Raw genomic sequence first — 24,248 nt, forward strand, 5'->3', positions numbered from 1 at the left:
CTATGTAACATTTTCTTTTCTTTTTTTAAAGTCAATCGGAAAGGTCAAGGTCAGATGTAATTCACATATTAACAAGTACTACAAATGACAAGGACAGACCAGGAAGGCCACTTTGATTAAAGCTTATAAATTATAAAAGTCTTTAATAAACTTTTATTTTTGTGTAGATGAACATCGCTGCCACCATCATAAAGGACAACAGGTCACTGTGCTGGATCTACCTGCAAAAGCATTCTGACCTGAACTTGACATAGTCATATGTATGCGTTTGTTTTATGTTCTCTGTGTTTCTCTTTTTTCTCCAGTACAGTGCACTTAATCCACGAGAATCTTGGGACATGTGGCATCCCACTCTGGTGGCTGAAGCTTTATTTGCCATCGCAAACATCTTCAGTTCCTTGCGCCTGATCTCTCTGTTTACTGCCAATTCTCACCTGGGGCCTCTGCAAATATCTCTGGGAAGAATGCTCCTGGACATTTTGAAGTTTCTATTCATATACTGCCTTGTGTTGCTAGCATTTGCAAATGGCCTAAATCAATTGTATTTCTATTATGAAGAAACAAAAGGGTTAAGCTGTAAAGGCATACGATGTGAAAAGCAGAATAATGCATTTTCAACGTAAGTCGAACAGACGTTTTTATTGGTAACGTTGTGCAGAATTCAGAGGGTATTACATTATGAATTTGAGCCATGACAAGTGGTTGCAAAGAAAATTGTGCTTAATGCAGAAAACAGAATTAACGTGCCTTTGAACGAATGGATCCTCTGACATTAAAAAATATATATATACATATATATATCCAGTACATTTATTTTAAGTCTTAGTAAAATGATTTTTTAAATGACCTCATATAAAGGGAATCTATATACTCGGTTTTAAAATGTGAAATAAAGGGGAAACCTCTGATAGAATATACGTAAAGCCAATCGTGTGAGAAAATTCAAGTACTTCTCGAGCTTTCTGTGTTTTTCAGATAGGAAAGTCCCTTTACATGTTCTTTCACTCTCTAATTCCCTGCACAAAAAACATCTAAGCATGGAGAAATAATCCAAAATAGGAACCCCAGGCTAACCTAGGCCCCTATAATTATGCACACAAAACTCCCTGTGCCCTTACACCTGATGGGCAATAGGCCTCGCTCAGTGCCAACCTCTGGTCATTCTCAGGCAGGTTTGCTGACAGCAGAGGTTCCTGGGCCCGTGACTGATGCTCACACAGTCTGCACACCTGTGTCGGTTTCCTTCCTACTGTGATCACCAGACAACTGTGATAAACAGTTAATTAGCAGAAGAAGTTAGGTCATGTTCCTCTACACAACACCTGCAAGTGAATACATGGTCATTTTGTAGGTGACTAAAAATCAGACCCTGTTCATTGGCCGTTGTAGAATTTCATGTTAAATAAGAAAGTGCAATAATTTCTCAAGTAGGAAAAAAACCAATACCTTCATATAAACTAAGTCATTTATGGCTACAGTATTCGTGTTGATTCACTTCTGTATCTGTTTTATCTTTGATCCCAACATTTAAAACACCATTTTAATTAACCCACATCTGCTTCTTTGCACATAAAATTTAATCTCAGCCTTAGGTGCCTCAGATCCTTTCAGAAATAGATTTGATACAAATCCTGAGTCATAGAGGGAACCAAAGGTCATCGCAGCTTCCCCTTGTCCTTTCATCCCTTGCTCTCAGCCCGGAGTTCTCCAGACTGACCAGCCTTGTCATCTTCCTCGTGCCTTATCTGACCCTGGACAGGAGGGATTCAGTGAAACCCCTTGAGGCAACATCCTTGCGACTAGCATGGCCCTGGATTTTGTCTGTGTTGATATCTGAACTCAATCTTTCCCCACTTGTTTGTGCTCCTCGTCGTGGCAATTTGCTCCTGGCAACTGAGACGAGGGATTTACAATGGTCAGATCCCACCAACCCCCAGCTTCATGGACTAGAATGCGGCCTCTTACAAACATCCTGGATACTGTCTGCTGTCTTTCTTGATTTCTGATGGAGAGCCCTTCTGCTCCCCCCAGCTTTCCCAACTCCCTTGTTACTTTGTCCTGCGTGCCCTGATGCAAACCGCTGGCCAGGACCCACCCACCACCCCACCCCCCGCCCCATTTACATGCATTGCCGTATCCTTCTGCTTCGGTGGAAGAACTTCCACGCAGCACCTCAAACTGAGTGACCTCCCAGGTTGTGTTTCATTCAGGAAACAGTTCTGGTTCCAAGACTCAGCCTCTTCTCAGACATCTGAATCATCCGCAGTTAACCCCATCCTCATGTATGATCCCTAAGTTCCCAGGAATCACAGTGCCCTTTTACTGGTTTTGTGGTAAATGATTACATATTATGAACAAATTTTACTCTGTCCAAGAAGTTCCCTCGCTATGGAAGTCTGAGGCAAAGTTTCTAGTATAAACTGCATTCTAGAAGCAAATGTATTGAATTGCATGGTATTATTTTAGTGTACCCATGCCAAAGGTCTCCTCTGTTATCATGAAAAGCAACAGATAATTGCATATCTCAAATATTATAGACCCAAATCATTCAGCCCAAATAAATCAGGTATTCTACCTGTATTTTTTTTCCAGATCATGGAATGTAAATCTGCAAGCAATAATTCTTGGTATAATTAATGCACTAGAATGTATAGAATGTCTGAGGCAGGCAAAAGTTACCTGTCCCTTGATGACCCTGTTTCAGTATAATGGGTCCAGTCACTGCAAGAGGATGTCTAGCAATGCTCTCTACAGCTTATTTCTTTGCCTTTGTTGGTCTTCGATTTTCTTTTTCTAATTTCTTTTTATAATTTATATTACTCCATAAATTTCTATTTTTTTTTTTTACTATCCACTATCTCAGAGATCTTATTCCATTTGAGGATGAAAAAACATAATACTTCATGTAAAGTGCCAAATACAGTGCCTGCCATAGAATATGATTTAAAAAAAAAAAAGCTAGCTACTTTACATCTGTTTATCATTATCAGTAGTAACAGAGCATTATCTCCCACCTAGATCTCCCTGGTTCCTCTCTGTTACTCCTTCCATTCAGGGTGCAAACGTAAGCTGAAACTCTGAGCCCTGTGTTTCCCCATTAGCCTCCACCCCATCACCCTCCTTCCCTTCATCCAAACAATCCTGAAAAGAAGCCTGACCAAGATACCTTGTTTTCTTCTTATTCATTCTTCATCCAATTGCAATTTGGCTCCTGCTTCCATCAGTCCACTAACACTGCTCTAGAGAATATCTAGAGCCTAGAGAATACCTAGAGTCTCCATATCCCCCCTGTCAAGGGACACTTACCTCTCTAAAGCTTATTGAATGTGTCTGCAACGTGTGAGCCTGTTAACACTTTTACTTTGAAATCTTGCCTTCCTTTAACTTCAGTGTTACTATGTCTTTATACTTCGTCTCTTACTCCTCCAATTTTTCTCACTGTTCTCTGATAATTATATTTCAGTTATTGCTTTTAAATAGTGATCTTGCCTTAATGATTATCCTCACACCATATTACAGTATCTTTGTGAAAACTCATCTGTGCTTATGGATGCGGCCCTAGACGTCTTGAGGAATGACTCCTATATTCATATCACTAGCACAGATCTCTCTCTCTAAGATCTGTAAGTCCAACTGTCCTTTGGATGCCTTTCCATGCATATCTCCTAAAAATTTAAACCCAAGGAAAATTCATCAGAGTCTGTCTAAAAATTTGTTCTTCCTCCTCCTCAATGCTCTTTCTTAGTCAATACTATCACAACCCACCCAGAAATTTAAATAAAAAACTTGTGCTTTATACTAGATCCTTCCCTCCCCAAACCTTCCCCATGCAGTCAATAGCATCTATTCCTGCTCTTCATTATTCTGGAGCCGTCTTCCCTTGCTCACTGCCCATGCCTAAGTCAAAGTTCCCTTGCTCCTGGCCTCTGCCTTCTTTTATATGTCTTCCATCTTGTTCCCTGAGTGATCTTTCTGAACCAAAAATCTTGACACTCTTCCATTTAAAGAGTCTAAATGGTTTCTCATTCCTTACCAGGTACAGCCAAATTCCTTAGCATGACATACCAGGTCCTTCAATGATCTGCCCCTTGCTTCCTTATCTAGCCCCGTCTTTCCCCACTCCCCAAATTTTCCAGTCAATCCCCAAATATGTCATATTCTTCTTTCATCACAGAATGTCCTTGTTCTCCCTTTCCAAGTGGCAAAATTTTCTTCTGTCTTCCAAATCCTACTTCAAACATGCCTTTTCCAGGATGTCTTCCTGATCCCCTGCTGACTGTGAGCTCCCAGTGGGCACTGCCTGGTCTGTGTCTTCTATGTCTCTCCTTCAATTTCCCCACCAGCAAATGACACTTTTTTTCTGCTCTTTTCACGCTTCCAGATTGTTTTCTCTTTAATGTAGGAAGAACTGAATGATACTAAGAAAACCAAATATTTAGTCACTGAAATTATTCTACCTACGATTTTAAATTAGTAGTCTCTGGTTAAGGGACTCTCCTGTGAAGAGATGGGCATGGGCTTTATGACAGATATTGGCTCATTGAGAAAATCCCTTTTATGTTTATTGAAGGTATATTCCTCAAAAGTGGAACTGGCCAACTGAGATCCTACTTCATTTGTTTTAATATTACATTATTCCTTATAAACTAAGAATAAAATAATCAGATGTGTCTTATATTAATTTATGTTTCCTCATTTTCATCTCAAAGGATAGAACTGAGAAATATCTTTAAAGAGCAAGAGACAAAGAAGTTATCTTTAGGAAGGCAATGTTTTAGCATCAACCCGTAAGAATTACCAGGTTTTAGTCAACTACGGTTTTATGCTAAGTATTATTTAATTAAATGTGGTATTATCCTCAGAACCATTCTGTCCTTATTTCACCAAAGAACTAGGAAAATAGTTGTCACATAAAAGCAATCTGAGATGTACTGCAGCTAATGACTTTTCAATCTACAGGCAATCTCGCTATCATATAGTTTTGGGAATCACTAATGGTGGAAACATTTCTAGAAGCAGTGGCTTTAAAATGTTAGCTTAGATTGCTTTTTTTTAGTCCATATAATGAATAATTAACATAATAATATAAATAAGAAATACTAAGGTCTTGATGCTAGGGTCTTAATTAATCTAAAAGTAAATATATTTTGCTTAAACGGAGCTATTCTGCACATCTCACTTCTGATTCATTTCACTGAAGAAAAGAAAAGAAAAATAAGAATGAAATCCAGAATTAATCACAAGATGTCACCTTATTTTGAATTTTCTCCTTTTCAAATTCTAATTAAAAACCTAAATAAATGTTTTGCCGAAGGGTTTGCTAATATTCTCTAATAGCTAGTAGTTCTTATTTAGACAGAAGCAAATCAGTATTGTTCAACCATAGCAATCCATTTATTCTACATCACACTTTTTATCTGAACATTTAAAAAAGTAACTGTTATGGGATTTATGTGGCATTTTATATAATTTATTATAGCCCTTAGATTATGTAACTTCTAGCTCTCTCTCTGAACCGCTATTGATACCAGGGGGAAACCACCTGAATTATATTTCTATATTCACGGTGAGAATTTACACCATTTAGAAAGAAAGAACAAAATTATCTTATATTGAACCCAAATGACACTGTCATTAATTTTAGAAATTGTCCTTAAAGTTACTAAAAATAAAGAACTTATGGCCTTGGATCAAATTTACTTATTTCCTGAGAAAGTTTTCAAAGAATAACTTAGAGTAGCCTTTGCCTAGGGCTAATGAATTAGATTAAACTTTCCCTGATGGTTTTAGAATCTGACATCTGGGTTGGCCTTAAAGAACACACGGTCAGCTCCTCACATGATGCACATCCCTGCTGGCAGGACAAAGTCTGATTGAGGTTGGTCAGATCAGCCCCCTTATCATTTTATGATAATTTGGTCCATTGTTGAATAGCTATAGCAAAATAAATCAATAAATAATTACATATTTTATAATTAAAATTTAATTAAACAATTATAATATGAAATTGTTTACCAAAAAAAAAAAAAAAAAAAACTTGAGAAAAGAAGCCCTGAATGCCAATTAAGGTCTCCTTAGATTCTCCTAGGTATACAGACCAGAAAGTCATGGAAGATTTCAAGTAACAGGAATTTGGTCCAAAAATCATGTACAGGATTATAGCCTTTTGATCCTCTGAGGCAAGGATTGACCTTAGCAGGGGCAGAACCTAGAACAAGGCTTGGCTTCAGGAAGGGCAGGAGATGACATAGCCCTGGACCGTAAGATCATTTACTCTGAGAACCAATGTTAACCTGAGTCATCTATTCCAAGTCTATCTTCTTCAATGTTTGCTTATTACCTGGCTTATTTCTCTTCAGTTCTCTGTTCCTTCATTTTTGTTGTCTCAAACCTTTGGCTTCTCATAATTCCAATGACCCGGACTCTCCATCATAACTCCTGTCATTTCAGCCCCTTTTGGCAACTACCTCGTTCTCTTGATATTTCTAAGGTAAATTTGTATCTAGAGGAAATCTGATAGTGTAGGCTCATCTTTTTCAAATCAGTCCATGCCATTAACCCCTGGCCTCATATGAATTGGCTTTCCTTGGGTCACTTGACCTCTGAAATCCTACCTCCTTAGTCACCATGCCAGGTATGAGAATAGTTTTGTTTTTGTTTTTACAATATAATGTGACTAAAGTCTTATTTTAACTATTTGTCAAAGAGTATAAAAATCCTGTTATCATTTTATTACATTATGCTAAGATAATGGTCCTGCTGAAACAAACAGTTCTTCATTTAGTTTCAGACATTCTTTATCTTATTTCATTTCTTGGACTAAGTTAAGGAAACTTTACTTTCAATAAAACACCAGAGTTCATTCATTGGCGGGAATGAATTAAATGTTCCCTGAAATAGAAAGAATAGCAAATTTTGTTATCTGAGCATTTTGACATTTGCCATCTTATAGGATTCACTACGTACAACTTTAACTGGAATTGTGGGAATCCACAACGATAACATTGTTTTGAGTCCTTCTACAACCAAGAAGCAAGAGCATGTGAATGAAGTGACATCTTTCAAAGACTAAGCTTGAGGATGTATCATTTATTAACTATCAATGCCCTATGACACTCGTTACCAAGTTTTCTGTGAAAAGGAGAGTAAATATTTTATTTTTTAAAAAAGATTTTATTTATTTATTTGAGAGAGAGAGTGAGAGAGAGAAAGAGCACAAGAGTGGGGAGCGGGAGAGGGAGAAGCAGACTCCCCGCCGAGCAGGGAGCCCGATGCGGGACTTGATCCCGGGACTCCAGGATCATGACCTGAGCCGAAGGCAGTCGCTTAACCAACTGAGCCACCCAGGCGCCCAGGAGAGTAAATATTTTAGATTATGTGGGCCATATGTTCTCTGTTGCAACTATTTACCTCTGCCATTTTAACACAAAAGAAACCATAGACAATGCATCAATAAATGATTGTGGCTGTGTTTCAATAAAACTTTACTATGGACATTGAAATGTGAATTTATAATATTTTCAAATGTCACAAAATAGCTCTTTTTCCCAACCATTTGAAAAAGCAAATACCATTCTTAACTCAGGAGAGATGCAAAAAGAGGCTGTGGGTCAGATTTTCTCCTCTAGGAAACTAAATAGTTTTCAAAGCTCTTAGGAAAATTAAGTACGTGATTTGTGCTATATGATGGAAACAATTTTCTTTAATTCTTTTTATTAAGTTTAATTTTGTAATTCTTTAATACCCTTTATTAAGTTTAATTTTTAAATTAAGCAAATATACATAATAGGAATCAAGTTCTATTGTTATATCTTATAGTATAATAGTTCTATTAATATAGCTATTAGCGTCATTTTATCTTTATTCCAGGTTATTTGAGACGCTTCAGTCCCTGTTCTGGTCCATATTTGGGCTGATCAATTTATATGTGACCAATGTCAAAGCACAGCATGAATTCACTGAGTTTGTTGGCGCCACCATGTTTGGGACATACAATGTCATCTCTCTGGTTGTCCTACTCAACATGTTGATAGCTATGATGAATAACTCTTACCAACTCATTGCTGTAAGTTGAATAACTTTATTTTAATTCCACATTTCCCCCTAGAACGTGTTGTTTCTAACCATACTCTATCCTATTTAGCATAGAAAACAGTCTGTAACTGGCTATTGATGAGACAGAGCACAATTATAATATCAATGGTTAATTTGAAGTTTCTAAACAGTATTATACCATATTTGGCTACATACTAATTTAGTTTTGTCATATTATGGAGGATTATAAAGTAAACGAAATCTATCTTTCCAGGCAGTCATTGACGATGGCAAGCACTGGGGGAGGGATGAATTATGAACAAGTGGCTCATCTCTATGCAGCGCCCTTTGCATTTTCCTTTGTCTCTGACCATTTAACTTACAGTCTTGGTATAAACAAACCCGTGCCAGCCTGGAAGGATAAAAAAGCTAGCCTAGAGGGGAGTCTAAGGGAAAAAGCCACAAGATTTTCAGTTTCTTAAATCCAGAAAAAGCAATGTAGGAGTAACCCTGAATTCTACAACAGAGTACACAGTACCATATATGTTTATTTGAGACTCTAGAATCCAAACAAGTTAGTTTATTTATTCATTCAACAGTCACTCATTTATTTATTCATTCAACAAGTTCTTTTTTTTTTTTTTAAGATTTATTTATTTACTTGAGAGAGCGAGAATGAGAGAGAGTACATGAGAGGGGGGAGGGTCAGAGGGAGAAGCAGGCTCCTCGCTGAGCAGGGAGCCCGATGCAGGACTCGATCCCAGGACTCCAGGATCATGACCTGAGCCGAAGGCAGTCGCCCAACCAACTGAGCCACCCAGGCGCCCATCAACAAGTTCTTACTGAGAACTTATTCTGTTGCCAAGTACTATGCTAGGAACTAGAAATACAGCAATGAAAAGAAAGACAAAGCCCTTTGTCTCCTTGAACTTCCCTACATGTCAGTGGCCATTAGCAATAGCGACAGAACAAATCCATCCTGGAATGAAGTACACTTAAGTCTTTCATATTTATACCTGAGACAAGTAGCATTTTATAAGCATAATTTATAACCATAATTGTCTCTTTAAATAGCCACAATTATATTACATCTTTGAATCTATTGCTAAACCACTGGAATGTTGTTATTGTTATTTTGAGGAGCAGCATTCTGAATTTTACTTCAACGGTCTTTATGGAGGCAGATGAAAAACTGCATAAAACATAAGAATAGATGATTTTTATTTACTGATTCACAAACTAAGTATTTGCATCAGATATACCTAGCTCCTAGGATTTGCAGGTGAATATCTGAATTTGTGGAGCTTCATTGAAGCATCTTGCAAGTATGGATTTTTTTAAGATAGTCTCTATGTATTTGCTTCAGAAGTTCTGTATTTCTCTGGTCAAAACATTTGCAAAACATGGATTTTATTTTCCAGACCACCCTTCCAAAAAAATTAGAAAGTCTCTAATTATCAAGCTACATATAAACTGTATATACAATTTGGATCCTATAAAACACGGGCCAACACTTTATGGAAGTGACTGCTTTTTCATGACCTTAAGCCAATTCTACTGACTCCCGTTCTCCACGACTACAGCAAACAATATATATTTTTCTTCATTAGTGCAGAATCTATAAGCTTGTTTAGAAAGAAAGCCAGGGAAGGTGGGAGAAATAGAGGAGAGGAAGAGGGGATTATGGGGGGGGGATGCAACTTCTGTGTTTCTGTCTATTGATCAATCTATCCCATCAAACATTTGCTAAGCAACAATGAAGGTCACACATTTTCTAGATATGCTCATTCCTGTTGAAAGCACAATCTGTCCAGTGTCTAGATGAAAATCTCTATTGCTCAGAGTAGAAATGTATATACAACACATACGTTCATTAGCACACAGCCATTTAGGAATATTAGGATGAAGCACAGTCTAAGGTTTTGCTCCTACTCTAAAATCTGAGTTCTTGGGGCGCCTGGGTGGCTCAGTTGGTTAAGCGACTGCCTTCGGCTCAGGTCATGATCCTGGAGTCCCGGGATCGAGTCCCGCATCGGGCTCCCTGCTCAGCGGGGGGTCTGCTTCTCCCTCTGACCCTCTTCCCTCTCGTGCTCTCTGTCTCTCATTCTCTCTCTCTCAAATAAATAAATAAAATCTTTAAAAAAAGAAAAAAAAATAAAATAAAATCTGAGTTCTTCTTTCTAATATTAATGGGTTAAAATGAATGGTTTTGAAATCCTAAAATGTATGTATATGCCCAGTTTCTACCACCCCCTACTTCCCAGATTTTCTGCTTTAGTCAGATTTGTGGCTAATTTAAGAGGGGACTGGCTGCCCTATCTCTAATTGTCACAAATGTTCTTAAGTTCTTCCAAGACATTAATAAAGTGGGATGATTGATAAATGATGAGGGGGATAGCCTCAGGCTTACAGGCAGCCACTAACCATACTCCTATCTGGTACCTTTTGGACAAGGTTATGTCAGGGTTCAATGCTGTGTCAGAGGCCCTATTCTACATTTGTTAGAGGAACTTCTCTTTGAATTTTTGTCTGTTGCCTAAAGGTGGACAAGAATTATTCACATAGGAACATATCAAGTAAGTCTTCTCCTGGAAACACCAGAGAGTTAAGCCATGAGCATCCATGCAGGTGACACTCACCTAGGCAGGGATTCAAGGCCTTGGGTAAGACATAAAAGCCTGTTTGTGGCCAGAATCTAGTGCAACTGAGCTAATGTAAGCCTACAGTGCAGGAAAGGAAAATTCATCTTCAAGTCAAAACTGATCACTGCAGTCTCTTTAACATGGAATTATTTTAGATGTCTGTTTCATGGAAGAAGGAAGGATAAATCCTGACAAGATTGCTGTGACTCTTTACCAGGGTAAGCCATCATCTGAAATATTTAGATAACTATCACTGAGAGTCAGCCTTGTTTTTGTAAGCAATTTAATTAATGTTCCAAGAACTGCTCCAAGTCAAGTTACGGGCTCTCTGGGAGGTTTATCTCACCTTAGGAATTAAGAAACCTGTCAGCAGTTATCGTTTTCTCCCGTTCAGGACCATGCAGATATAGAATGGAAATTCGCTCGAACAAAGCTTTGGATGAGTTATTTCGAAGAAGGAGGTACTCTGCCTACCCCCTTCAATGTCATCCCAAGCCCCAAGTCTCTCTGGTACCTGATTAAATGGATCTGGACACACCTGTGCAAGAAAAAGATGAGGAGAAAGCCTGAAAGTTTTGGAACAATAGGGGTAAGAATACAGCATGTTAGTATTACTTTTTAAAAAAAATTGTGTATTTGAATATATTTGTATTTCTTGTTGGATATTTTTGTATTTTTAGCCTTTTTGTTTTTCCTGGTTGCATTTGGTGACTATTTATCACACAGCTGCCATGTCTAAGACACTGGTTCCTACAGTGAGGGTGGTCACTGTTATTTAAATAGGAGCCCCACCGGACACAGGCCTCTCCTGGACCCACGAGCCAAGGCTGGGGTAACTAACACATTGGCTCTTGGTACCCCTGATTTCTAGCCCATTTCAGAATTGCAACCTCAGGTTATTTGTGGCATTGCTTACTCATCGTCTACTTCTATCTCTGGATTATAAGGAAGGGGGGCTGTTTTCAGTCATCTTGTATTCTTAGTGCCCAACATAAGCTCCTACACAGCATATAATGTTTGACAAAAATTTCTCAACTAAATGATTAAATGGGTATTATTACTTGAAATTGTTGTGCCATGTTCAAGCACAGTGACTTCAGAATATGTCGAATGCTCAACATTTTGCTTCTACTCCCAATCATTTTATTTTATTTTATTTATTTTTTTAAAGATTTTATTTATTCATTTGACAGAGAGAGAGATAGCGAGAGCAGGAACACAAGCAGGGCAGCAGGAGAGAGAGAGAAGCAGGCTTCCCGCGGAGCAGGGAGCCCGATGCGGGGCTCGATCCCAGGACCCTGGGATCATGACCTGAGCCGAAGGCAGACGCTTAACGACTGAGCCACCCAGGCGCCCCTACTCCCAATCATTTTAAATACCCGGAAGTTGGGTTTTTTGAAAATGTTAGGACCACCCAGAGCCATGCTCCTATTATACTGTAAGTTAAACTTCCTTCGGAAATTTCTTTCATTCTGGAAACCAAGGCTACAAGCAATTCCATCAGAAGAGACATGGACTTAAGACTTTGTTCCAGCCAAACCACTGACATGGAAGAAGTTATTCTTCATTTCTTCCTTACAGTTCTCATGGTGGTCTTTTGAGAATTCATATTCTACCATTCATTAGTCATTTTGACTTGCTCAGAGAAATTGCTTTGTAATTATTCTAATATGCCATTATATTAGAATCACCAAGTAATACCAGTTACATACTAAAATTTTTAAATTTGTTTTGAATTTTATTTAACATGGTTTTTGATTGTTAGCTATGCCCTAAGTGATCCTTCTCATCCGTTAACCTCAATGCCTACTAGGCATTGTTATCAGCATCAAATGGGCCTTTCTCTGCTGACAGTGGTATTGATTTTGCTGTCTTGTCAGTAACACTTCTAAAAAATTCTAAAGAGAAATTGATTGGCAAGAGTGTATAGCAAACAGAGAGGTGGTTAGGAGAAGCAGGTAGTTTCTTTCTCATAAATTCTTACCCCATGAACTCGGAGGACTAAAGTTTGGGCATATATCTGATCTTAGAAACCAAAGTTAAATTATGATGAAGTCTTAGCCGGCAATCCTCATGCCAATTGATAGACTTTACCACTAACTTTAGAAAGAATGAAATTATTTTATTCCAGATGTTTGATTTCTGTCAAAAAAATAGGTTTAAATTACTTAAAAATGATTTTAAAATAAATACAATGACTTCAGTTTAATAAGCAATTATTGCACACGTTCCACATGCCAACCAGGAACTGGGCTGTGGGAGGAGGTACAAAGGTATGCTTTCCATTCTTGAGGGCATCGTTTCTCATAAGGGAGATATAAATATGAGAACATATTACTATAGTACATGTCATATAATATTTTTAGCATTATAATATTGTTACATGCAAGATGCTATGACAACAGTGTAAGCAATAAATAATATTTTCCGTGAGAGAAACAGAAAAAGATTTCAGAGAAGCCAAACTCTGCTTATTCTCTTCCACATTGAAATATACCTGTCCTTTTTCACAAATTCATAAGAAATCTATTTAATCAATCCCTGAAAAGATATTAATGATTAGTACATTTGTGTGCTATCTCTCATAGGAGTACTTTGATTTCAAAAGAGTTACTGGGCCCCAAAATAAAGGTCACACACACACAAAAATTGTCCTTACTGGTTTAATTTTAGGCAATAGGAGAGACAATCTTGGGTTTTAAGATGCTGCAAAACTTGTAACAGGATATGAGGCCCTGCTCTAATATTTTAAGAGACCCATCTGAGCTGCCACCAAAATAATAGAAAACCACCCTAAGAACTTGACTTCCAAGTCCCCCCCCACCCCTCAGAATCCTCTCACTGTTGATGCATTGTTAGGAATAGGTTACCATCATTTCTTAGATGCAAATAAGGGCTTAAAGTTCATTTGGGATTTCTTATTAAAGCAGTGATTCACACCGTTCAGAGGGAGAGAGTAAATGGTGTCAGTTAAAAAGCTTTCTTTTCTATACATTACTGGTCTCCAATAAACCAAATTTCTTTTATGTCTCTATCTCTAAATTTAATCCAAGCTGATGCACAGAGAGAGAATTCACAATTAACTGTGTGACCTCAAGCCATTCCTTTTTCCTTAGCCACGTATATCTTACTAACTTTTGATAATGGATATTTTTATGCTTTGGGAATTTATGACCAACTAAATAAATATTATGAGTCATGTCTCTCTTCTCTACTTTCGTCCCACTCTCAATCCTGCCTCTTCTTCACCAAGCTAAGGCTTTGGGCAAACACCAGCCTAATCAAACTCGACTATTAGTCTAGACTGCATTTCCAGAATAGGAAAGACATAATATTTTGGTTTGCATACTTGTAGTTGAGTTTTATACAGTTAGATCTTAGATGGAAGTAAATCCTATATGTTATTTATAAAGAAAAATATAAGATAAAGGAAAAGTAAATTAAAAAGTTTGGGTAATATTAATAGAAGAGTTAAATGAAAAAAATAATGTCAAAAATAATTGATTTTTCTGTGAATTCAATTTGGTTAATCCTCTTGACAGTTCGTTAGTGTAGACAAATGAAGACAAGGAGATATACGCATTTCCATTAATTAAAAGGTGACTTCGAAGTACGAATCACAGTCACTGTATAACCAAGGGATGGCTTAGAGTATCACATTACACTACAAAGGGACCTTAGAAATCATTTAGCTCAAACATTTCCTTTCAAAGAGGACATATTTACCTTGCCCAGTGTTTTAGGGTCCCTTGGTGACAGTGGGGTGTGTGTGTGTTGGGGGGTACCTGGGTCTTTTGTTTCCCAGACCAGTGTGTTTTCCATCACCCTCTTGATTCCTGAAAAATCTAATAACGGTGCAATGATACCTTCCACGTTGTGTATTCATCTTTTCATTTTTCTCAATAACTTTTGCAGATCCTATCATTGTTCTCAGCTTCCTCTCAGATTCCTGTATCTCAAAGCCCTTGTTTCACAGCCTGGCTTACCTTCTGTTTGCATCTCAACTGGTTTATATTTAGGCCACATTTGTGAAGCAGAAATTTGAAGCTAAGCTGGAGGTAGAGTTTATGCACTCTTTGAGGCATTTTCTCTAGCCTTCCCACCGTGTGATTCACTCACTGACTCTTGTCACCCAGCAGCTGCCCGAATGTCACACTGGTGCTCATTCCCTGCACATGGCCAGGCAGAGCCTGCAGCCAGGGCTCCTCAGGGTGGCTGCACGGGCCAGTCTCCAGGAGCCCATCATTGGTGATCTTATCTGGCTATTTATGGTTTCCGAGTAATACTGATACAGCTAGCCCTGAAAATTCATTAACTTTTTTTTTTAACATTGGACTTCCTTTTATGGGTGATTGGGAGTTCTGGATAAATTAACCTTTCATTTGGAATGTTTTATGGGGGAAACATAAATGAAGCAGAAATGCTTGATTGAGCAAAACCTTTATTGTAAGAAGCAAACCCATTATTGAGAAATGGCTTGTCTCTGGGAAATTATGAACATCCCACCAAACAGGCAGCCTACTGAGAGGTCAGTAAAATAAGAAACATGTTGTAGCTTTTGGTTTTTAATATTACTACTTGTCCAATTTTTAACTTAACCCCATTTTATCAGCAAATACCCTTCTCCATATTAAACCACTGGTTCTTAGACTTTAGCACATGCTAGAATTATCAGGAATCTCTATTTTAACTAGCATTTCCTTGTAATTTTAATTAGGAACTCCTGTTAAAGAAACCATTGGTATCTAGCACAGCTTTTTTTTTTTTATTCTTCTTATGTTAATCCCCGTACATTACATCATTAGTTTTAGATGTAGTGTTCCATGATTCATTGTTTGTGCATAACACCCAGTGCTCCATGCAGAATGTCTAGCACAGCTTTTTAAACGAAAACAAAATCAACATTTGTACTTATTGCTCAGAGGTCCAGATCATTTAATTAAAGTAAAAAGATGTTAATGCCAAAGTGTTTAATTGATATGAAACATTTCAATGCCATAGGCCAGGTTTCTAAAATGGAATGCTTAGGTTACAGGTCAATATGCTGAACTAAAAAATGTGAGGTCTTTGGACAAAATGATAAAAAATGATTTTAACTCCCTTAGATTCATGTTATCCACTTTCTGATTTTCTCTCATAGTGAGGAAAACATGAAACACTATGTCCATTAGGGTCATTTAGCATCACTCAGCTCTGGGACCACAGATGGAACACTCATGCCTGACCAGTTGCCAGACATACACTCAGTTCAGCCACTGCCAGAGAATTAGAAACCGTGAATGGATTAAGACCAGCTATCATCACTAGAGCAAAAATGCTAATAGCACATGCTTTTCAGACTGTATTTTTAGTGCTAATTTATCAAAATGCATTGTTCCTTAATCTTCACGACTTTCAGTAGGCCTAACAACATAGCTGATGGATACCATAGTATTCATCCAGGAGTACCTCCCAACCCCTAATTTACTGCTGTAAAATTTGCTGACCGGGCCTTTTAATTAAGTTTACTTTCCCAGGTAGGGATGTGGAGGAATGAACTGTGTGATGTTCTTGGTGTTTCCAGAGTGAAACCCTGAATATTTGGCTTGACAGGGTGACATTCAAACATTTGATATCGCTTATTTTTATATGCTTAGAAAGTGTGCTTATAGAGAACAATATGTAGCTCCCTCTGTAAATGAGCCAAATGGCAATTTTGAAAAAGGGGTCTCATCTTGGAATGGCCCCTTGCCTTTTTCCTACTTTTTAAAAGGAGAAAAGCATAGCAAGCCACAGCCCCTAAGGGATTCACCAAGCAAAGCAAAGGATAAGAGGCATAATGCATGGGCTCAAAGTCAGTGATGGACCAAAAGGCGAGTGGGAATGAGAGAGCCGGGCGGACAGTTAATTGCAGGGAACCTGCTGGGTGAAGTGTGCCTGACACTCAGCACAGGGGACCTGCAGACAACCAGAGATAAAGAGCAAGAAATGTCAAAGCCAATCCCTCAGAGCCCTTTCTTTCCCAGCTGCAAAACCCATCCTGCTCTAAGGCAATCTGACACTTCATGGAAATGCCGAGTTCCCTCACAGCAACAGAGGTTCCGTTGGTCTTTTCCTTTATCATTAGTTCTGTGATCCGCGTACTGCCTTTATCTTGTCCCAACGAATCAAGAGGAACCTGCAAACTGTGAGGTACGCCGATGTGGCACACATGTGTGCCTTGGGCGCCCGAGCGAAAGTCACCCTGCCAAGGAACATTCTGCAGATGCTGCTAGATTTCTGACATGATTTGCAAAGAAAACTGTTGACTTAAAATGCACATCTTTCTACAAAATATTATATTATTTTTATGAATGCAAATCGGTCAGTTCTGTTCTCGGTCATTTCCAGTGATGATTACAAGATGGAATACCTTCCCCTGTGAGAGTAAACGCCTTTGAAAGTCAACTGATCTTTACCCGACAAAAAGATAGCAACCATGCTAGGTATTGTTGATAGTAGTTCTACTGTATAATGTTTAATAATGTTACCAATTGCCAAAAATTATCATTATGTTTATTGCAAAGAGTACATATATTATGGGTTGACTTGTGTCCCCCCCAAAAAGATACGTTGAAGTCCTAAATTCCAGTACCTCAGAATGTGACCTTATTTGGAAATAGGGTCATTGCTGATGTAATTGGGTTTAGATAAGGTCATACTGGAGTGGAGTCCCTATCAGAACATGACCATGTGAAGACACAGAGACACGACGAGATCACTTTGTGAAGACAGAGGCAGAGATTGGAAATAGGCAGGTGCAAAGCAAGGAACGCTGAGGATTGACAGCCACCATGAGAAGCTAGGAAGAAGAAGGGAAGGATTCTACCCTCAGTCTCAGAGGGAACAGTTCCCTGCCAACATCTTCATCTGAGACTTCTTGCCTCCAGAACCATGAGACAATAAATTTCTGTTGTTTGAGCCACACAGTCTATGGTATTTCATATGGCAGCCCTAAGAATCTAATACAACATATACCATGCATCTGTGGTTACTCATTTTTATTCAAAGAAATATGGATCCAGTATGTTAATGGTGCTGACCCTCAAATTAAGATGTTTTGGGGAAAGGGAGGCAAAATCATAGAATACATAGCAGGTGTGTTCAAATGTCTCTAAGGGTCTACTTGACAGAGCAAAGTGTAAAGAGTGAGTTCTAGTCCGTGATTTAGAACTGGCACTGCCATGAGAACACTGTGGAATTTTAGTTACTCACTGAACTCTGTGGGCTTTGGTTTCTTTACTTATAAATGAGGTAATGAAACTAGATCAGCTCTTTGGCATTTTTGGTTTTGGGTTTTGTTTTGTTTTGGGGGGGCAGAGGAAGAGGGAAAGAGAAAGAGAGACTCTTAAGCAGGCTCCACACCCTTAGCGGTAGTCCAACACGAGGCTCGATCTCATGACCCTGAGATCATGACCTAGCCAAAATCAAGAGTTGGATGCTTAACTGACTAAGCCACCCAGGTGCCCCCTGGCTGTTTGGTTCTAATAAATAATATGTCTGTATTGAAATTTAAAACCCAGTCTGATTTTCCTTGACCTTTGGTAGAGGGAAGTTAGAGAATGAAATCAATTTTAGTGTTAGCCTAAGAAAGCTAGTTAAAAAAAGAAAGGGGGTCATTGTATGCTTTCCTGATAGATACATTCACAATTTATCAGTGACTGTACTGTCCACGATAGTTTCCCTGTATTAATGCTGAGAAATGTGGATTTGTGATTGGATGCACCATTGCATCTGGGCATATAATCCTCAATCTTTTTCTTTAGTCTTAACCTTCCCCAAAGATGCAAAATAGACAGTGGCATCTCCACTTTAATGTCCTCTGTCAGCATCTCCAAAGTGGAATTCTTTGTTACTTTTTAATAGCACCAACATGTCAGCAGCTAGACTAAAAATGTTTGTCTTCAGGTTCTCATTCCAGCTGCCAAGCCCCCTGGCTTCTGTTCCCTCTCAACATTCTCTATCCCTTTGTGACCCTTGCTTCTCCTCCTTTTCATTCCCACTGCCACTGGTTCAGCTCACATCCTGGTACCAGCATTCCAACTGATGTCTCATCTACTACTTCTCCATGTTCCTCTTTCCTACCTAATACTGCTGCTGCGTGATTATCATAGAAGTTCCACTTTCTTTTATTTATTTATTTATTTATTTATTTATTTATTTATTTAAGAGAGAGAGAATGAGAGAGAACACATGAGAGGAGGTAGCATCAGAGGGCAAAGCAGACTCCCTGCCGAGCAGGGAGCCCGATGAGGGACTCGATCCAGGGACTCCAGGATCATGACCTGAGCTGAAGGCAGTCGCCTAACCAACTGAGCCACCCAGGCGCCCGAAGTTCAACTTTCATCACATGTCACTCAACTCATCAAAATCCCAGGTGCCTGCCAACCACTGAATTCATTGTGCCTTCTGAGATTCTGCATAAAGAACCCATGCTAACTTTCCAACATGAGCTAATCCCTATATTCGGATTATCATAGCACATTGCAACTGTACTGGTGGAAGTAGCCCTAATATGTCTCTCACCCTCCAGCGCCAACATATTGCTGACCGTAGTCCAATCTTCTGCCCATCTGACCGTAGTCCAATCTTCTGCCCATCTGAATGTCTGTGCATCTGTCAGAGTCCCATGATTCTTTCATGTCCAATCTAAAATCCCATTCCCCTCCCCCCCAAAAATAATAAATTAATTAATTAATTAATTTAATTAAATAAAATCCTCTTCCCTGTTTGAAGGCTGCTACTGGTTCTTTCCTTAGCCCAATATTACTTTTTCTTTCCCTGTACTCAAAACACATTCTTAAGGCACTCCCCATGTTTTTGCTTGTTTGTTTTTTGTTTTGTTTTGTTTTGTTTTTCCTTCATCTCTAGACATTCTTGGCATTCTACCTAGTAGACACTAAGCTGTTTAAGGGCAAAAAGTATGTTTTATTCATCTCTGGGTTCTTGCAACCTCTGCCATGAATGTGTAACCACTTAATAAATATATCTTAAATTGGCCCTACAAGCTAAGATTCATGAAATAGAAACCCACAAAGGAAAATTCACAGAGGTCACACCAAAAATCCAATATCATGCAGGGATATTCGTAAAACTTTCGGGACCTCAAAAAAGATGACTGACTAGAGTTACACACCTATTAAATTGGCTAAAAACTGGAACACTGACACCGCCAAATGCTAGTAAGGATGTGAAGCAACAGGAACCCTCATTCATTGCTGGTGGGAATACAAAAGGGTAAGTTGCTTTGGAAGACAGTTTCTTACAAGACTAAATATATTCTTACCATACAATCCAGCAATCCCATTCCTTGGCATTTACACAAAGGAGTTGAAAACATACGTTAATACAAAATCCTGCACAGGGATGTTTATAGCAACTTTATTCATAATTGTCCAAACTTGGAAGCAGCCAAGATGTAGCTCAGTAGGTGAATGGATAAATAAGTTATGGTACATCCAGACAATTGAATATTATTTATTCAGCGATAAAAAGAAATGAGCTATGAAGGCATGCAAAGACATAAAGAAACCTAAATACTTACTACCAAGTTCAAGCAGCCAATCTGAAAAGGCTACATACTGTATGATTCCAACTATATAATATTCTGGAAGAGGCATAATTATGGAGACAGTAAAAAGATGAGTGGTTGCCAGAGGTTGAGGTGGTGGGGGCGGGAAGGGAGGGATAAATAGGCAAAGAACAGAAGATTTTTAGGGTAGTTAAAATACTCTGTATGAGACTATAACGATGGATACATGTCATTATACATTTGTCCAAACTCTTAAGAGTGTACAACACCAAGAGTAAATAGTAATGTAAACTATGGACTCTGGTTGATTATGATGTATCAATGTAGGTTCATCGATTGTAACAATGTACCACTCTGGTTGGGGATGTTGATAATGGGAGAGGCTGTGCATGTGTGGGGTAAGGGAATATATGAGAAATCTCTGTATCTTCCACTCAATTTTGCTGTGAACTTGACATTGCTCTAAAAAAAGAGTCTTAATAAAACAAAAATACCTACAGAATTTGCATTACATTTATCCATATTTACTAGAGCCATTCCCTCACTCTATTACTTAAATACAAATTTCTTACTTTCACACCTCTACTGCCTAGGTTAAAAGCATTCAACTCTTTAGCTAAATAAAATGCAGTCCTCAAGCATGAAATGCAAGCAAATCACACAAAGAGAGACAATTACATCTTCTTTTACTTCCTCTGAGGTAATCTTGATATGTGTCAACTTATCTAGTTTTATGACTCAAGAATATTTTTTTAAAACTGTGTTAAATCAGGTTATTAATTGGAAAGAGAAAAAATGGAAAGAGGATGGGAACTAGTTAGTTAAATTAGTGATAGTTAACATTAGTGATAGATGTCTTAAATCTCTTATCTCATTTAATTTTCAAAATCATCCAGTGTGTTTACCTTGCAAAATAAAAAATGGGAATGGGAGAGGACCTCAGAGATAATTCCTTGTTTAGGTCAGTCACCTTCAAACCCAGGTGTGCCTTCTAAGTACATGTTCTTAAAGTGACACCCCACCACCTCCCAGAATGTAAGAAAGTAGAGATAGGTGGGCATCATAGTAATGGTTGATAGGAATCAGTTCTGTGGTGCTAACCAGAAAAGGAGAGATTACATAGACATGAGAGATACCTGAGCTGCATAATTTAGTGGTCATCATTTGGTGGATTTATTGCATTCATTTTTGTTTTCAATATTCAGAAGGGGATTAGCTTCATCCGGTTCTTATTTTCCTAGGATACTGAAGTTCAGTTGGTTTATGTAATCTCGCAAGACTAAAGATAGTTGTGTAGTATTACTAGTAGGTGTGAAAGAACAGTGATTGGCAAAAACAATTAACTATATTAACTTAGGCTTAAATCTGGGCTATGGATATGGAATAGCTCCTAAAAGTCATCATAGGAAACTTTTTCTATGCTCTCTCTGTCAGACTATTTTGCTTCTTTAAAAAAGTTTCCCTAGAGGGGCGCCTGGGTGGCTCAGTCCTTAAGCATCTGTCTTTGGCTCAGGTCATGATCCCAGGGTTATGGGATCGAGCCCCGCATCGGGCTCCCTGCTCAGCGGGAAGCCTGCTTCTCCCTCTCCCACTCACCGTTTTGTTCCCTCTCTCGCTGTCTCTCTCTCTCTCTCTGTCAAATAAATAAAAATTAAAAAAAAATTTCCCTAGAAAAATCAGTCTCGGATTAGTTTTTAAAGTGTAATCTTTGATCTTTTTAAATTTGTATTAAAATTTTTAAATTTGTTTATAAATAGGTTATGTTAAAATAAAAGACAGTCTGTGCTCTTTTCAATACTAGAATGCATCATGATAATTTTCACTTGTTACTTGTAATTTTCAGAATCTGTCATTCTTAGCTTTAATTTTGCGTTAAGGAAATTTAAAGTTAAATCTTGACTTCAGACTGCTCTCTGCTGACTACTTTTTATTGGCTTTTTGACCAAAACAGAATAGCGAAATGCAATAGAAGCCCAAAGTAATCAAGCTTGAGTTGACTAAATTCTATACTAAATTCACAGTTTCTATCAACTTAACCATGGAATACAGGTCTCTTGTAAAATATTTATAGTGAGAGTGTTAAGGGACTTGGTATACAGCTTGCTTTAGTATTTTTGTCCACTTGAAGTAAATTTAAGGAGATCTGGAAGGCCTGTATCTTTACAGAAGTGGGTGTTGTCTTGGATTTCAGCTGAGCTATGTCTCAATAGGAGTCATATACCTCCATCTTGTGGCTCAGTCATAAAATTCCCACACTATCTTTTTTCAAGATAGTCTAATTTTGTAGTAAGTTTCAAACTTCCCAGTCTTTTAATGAATGCCATAATCATATTGAAAATTTGTTTAAGATTTGTGTAAAACTGGATGGTACTTAAATATTTAGTGGCTTTTAGGAAGGTAAGCATTATCTCAACTGTTCCTAAAAGTCACTAATAATCATGAAACACAAATTTATTCTCCTGGCCAGTGAAAAAGCCATTTTCCCCTATTCCCCTAAAGAGAAAAAAAAGCTTCTTTTGCATTGTTTGATTTTTTCCTAATGTCATTTCACAGTGATGTAGTCACAACTCTTTTTAAAATTCCATTTTATCAGCTTATCATTAGGTATTTAGTAAGACATAAGATCAAAAGATTTATCTAAACCCTAATATGTTATCTCTTTGCTTTCTCACAGTCTACCAAATTCATTCCTTTATTACAGAAATATTTTTTTATTTTAATTTGGTCAGTTTTCTTCCTTAAGAATCAATACTGATATTTATTCAACATGCACAAAATGGGGATTATGATAGCTTTTTTCTAGTACGTTGAGAATACCCATGAAATCTGCAATTATATAATTTTAGTGTCATTTATTATTTAACTCCATTTATTATGGACTTTTTTTTTAGTCATTAAACATCCTCTCTCTCTATTCTGCACACCAGGATCACTGCTCTGTGCTAACTCTAGCTGCATTCCCAAACCATTCTGATCTTTTCAAAATGACAGCTGAGACTCACATTTTTTTTTTAAATGATGAATTTATGAGCCTGATGTTTGAACAGAATCTTTTATTTTTCTGTTAAATCCAACCACCTAATTAAAGCGGCAAATCCCTCTTAATGTACATCTGATTGAAATTAATGTTGGGGGGTTTAGTGGTCTAACATTGTTTCTGATTACATGTTGCATGTCATGGCTAAATTCTCCATCTTGCTACACTAATATTTATGAAGACCTCCATATTGGTATAACGTGAGCTTTTTATTCTATTGAATTTTTGTTTTTATGTGATATTTCTTTTATTTTTTATTTGGTATGTCTCATCTGTGTCTCTTAGATTACTTCAAGTTATTTGGGGTACATATCAGCTATGATTATCTAATTCTCTGTCACCTTCTATTAAAAGAACAACGTTCTCATCGTTAACTGTCTATATGTTAATTGCTGTAGGGATTATAACCTTGCACTTTGTTCCTTTGGTTCATTCATTCTTTTGATTCATGTGATGCACTCTCTAGCTTTTGTTCATTGTCTAGTAAAATTTTCACTTTGGAGAAGTGAGGAAAAATATATTCTCAATTAAAAGAACAATGAATTATTTTCCAAAATGGTAATATATCACTCTAACTGAAAAGTAAATGCCTCTTTCCTTTTCAGAGGCGAGCTGCTGATAATTTGAGAAGACATCACCAATATCAAGTAAGTTATTCTAGTGTATCTTGAAAATTTGCATTAAAATAAAGTACAGTCCCCTCTTCAGAACTGACTCAAGAGAGAAATCATATTCCTGCACTGAATATCAATTCTTGTGTTTTGACATGCCTCAGGAGGTTATGAGGAACCTGGTGAAGCGATACGTTGCCGCAATGATCAGAGATGCCAAAACTGAAGAAGGTCTGACTGAAGAGAACTTTAAGGTAATCATTTTCATCCTCATCACCAAGAGGCAGGTTCTGCAGAGCATGGAACCAGACAAGCACATTTAAATTCAGAGCTGGAAACTCAGCCCTGTGTTCCAGCAAGCCCACGTGTCGTCG

The 24,248-nt window shown here is 37.9% G+C and overlaps 1 protein-coding gene across 1 annotated transcript in view; it reads left to right on the forward strand.

Moving 5' to 3' along the window:
• TRPC4 (transient receptor potential cation channel subfamily C member 4) overlaps positions 1-24,248 on the forward strand; it is a 187,651-nt gene that overhangs the window by 161,538 nt on the left and 1,865 nt on the right. The window contains exons 6-10 of the mRNA XM_035003505.1: positions 306-619; positions 7,870-8,065; positions 11,071-11,280; positions 23,869-23,910; positions 24,039-24,128. Coding sequence (XP_034859396.1) covers positions 306-619; positions 7,870-8,065; positions 11,071-11,280; positions 23,869-23,910; positions 24,039-24,128 — 852 coding nt within the window. The remainder of the gene's footprint in view (positions 1-305; positions 620-7,869; positions 8,066-11,070; positions 11,281-23,868; positions 23,911-24,038; positions 24,129-24,248) is intronic.

The sequence above is a fragment of the Mirounga leonina genome, unplaced genomic scaffold, assembly GCF_011800145.1.
Source record: "Mirounga leonina isolate KUSES-001 unplaced genomic scaffold, KU_Mleo_1.0 Mir_127, whole genome shotgun sequence".
NCBI lineage: Eukaryota > Metazoa > Chordata > Mammalia > Carnivora > Phocidae > Mirounga > Mirounga leonina.